Source organism: Neopelma chrysocephalum, unplaced genomic scaffold (genome assembly GCF_003984885.1).
Source record: "Neopelma chrysocephalum unplaced genomic scaffold, ASM398488v2 Primary Assembly neopelma1_93746, whole genome shotgun sequence".
In the NCBI taxonomy this organism is placed as follows: domain Eukaryota; kingdom Metazoa; phylum Chordata; class Aves; order Passeriformes; family Pipridae; genus Neopelma; species Neopelma chrysocephalum.
In genome coordinates this window covers 316-1,000 of record NW_020922460.1, presented here as the reverse complement: position 1 = coordinate 1,000, position 685 = coordinate 316, and the positions used below count along the sequence as shown (strand labels likewise).

Sequence of the window (685 nt, the reverse complement as noted above, 5' to 3'; positions counted from 1 at the left end):
GGTTTTGGGGGTATTTTGGGGATATTTTGGGGTCCTTGACCCCCCTTTTTTTGCCCCCCCAGAAGGTGTCCCCGGGGGGTCTCCCCACGTTCTCGGCCCACCCCGCCCGGTTCTCCCCCGACGACAAATTCTCCCGGCACCGTTTGGCCCTAAAACGACGCTTTGGGGTCCTGCCCACCCAGAAGGGACGGGCCCTGCTCTGAGAGGGGACCCCAAAAACACCCCAAAAACCCATCTGGGGGTGGAGGAGGAAGAGGAGTCGAAATGGAGGAAAAATGACCCAAAATGGAGAAAAAATGAACCGAAACGGAGGAAAAAATGACCCAAAATGGAGCAAAAATGACCCGAAACGGAGGAAAAATGACCCAAAATGGAGAAAAATAAACTTTTTAATGACCCAAAATAAACATTTTAATGACCCAAAATAAACATTTTAATGACCAAAAATAAACATTTTAATGACCCGAAATGGGGTGAAATGAATTGAAATGGGGAAAAAATGACCCGAAACGGAGGAAAAATGACCCAAAATGGAGAAAAATGACCCAGAACGGAGAAAAAAATGACCCGAAACGGAGGAAAAATGACCCAAAACAGAGCAAAAATAAACATTTTAATGACCCAAAATGGGGTGAAATGAATTGAAACGGAGCAAAAATGACCCAAAACGGAGCAAAAATGACCC

General features: G+C 45.7%; 1 protein-coding gene across 1 annotated transcript; it reads left to right on the top strand.

Annotated features, from left to right (window-relative positions):
• Nucleotides 1-14: 14 nt before the first annotated feature.
• NOP10 (NOP10 ribonucleoprotein) lies at nucleotides 15-210 on the top strand (the record flags this gene model as incomplete). The annotated part of the gene is made up of 1 exon (XM_027707563.1): nucleotides 15-210. A coding segment is annotated over one exon (189 nt), but the record flags the coding sequence as incomplete, so codon positions are not given.
• Between the last annotated feature and the right edge of the window lie 475 nt (nucleotides 211-685).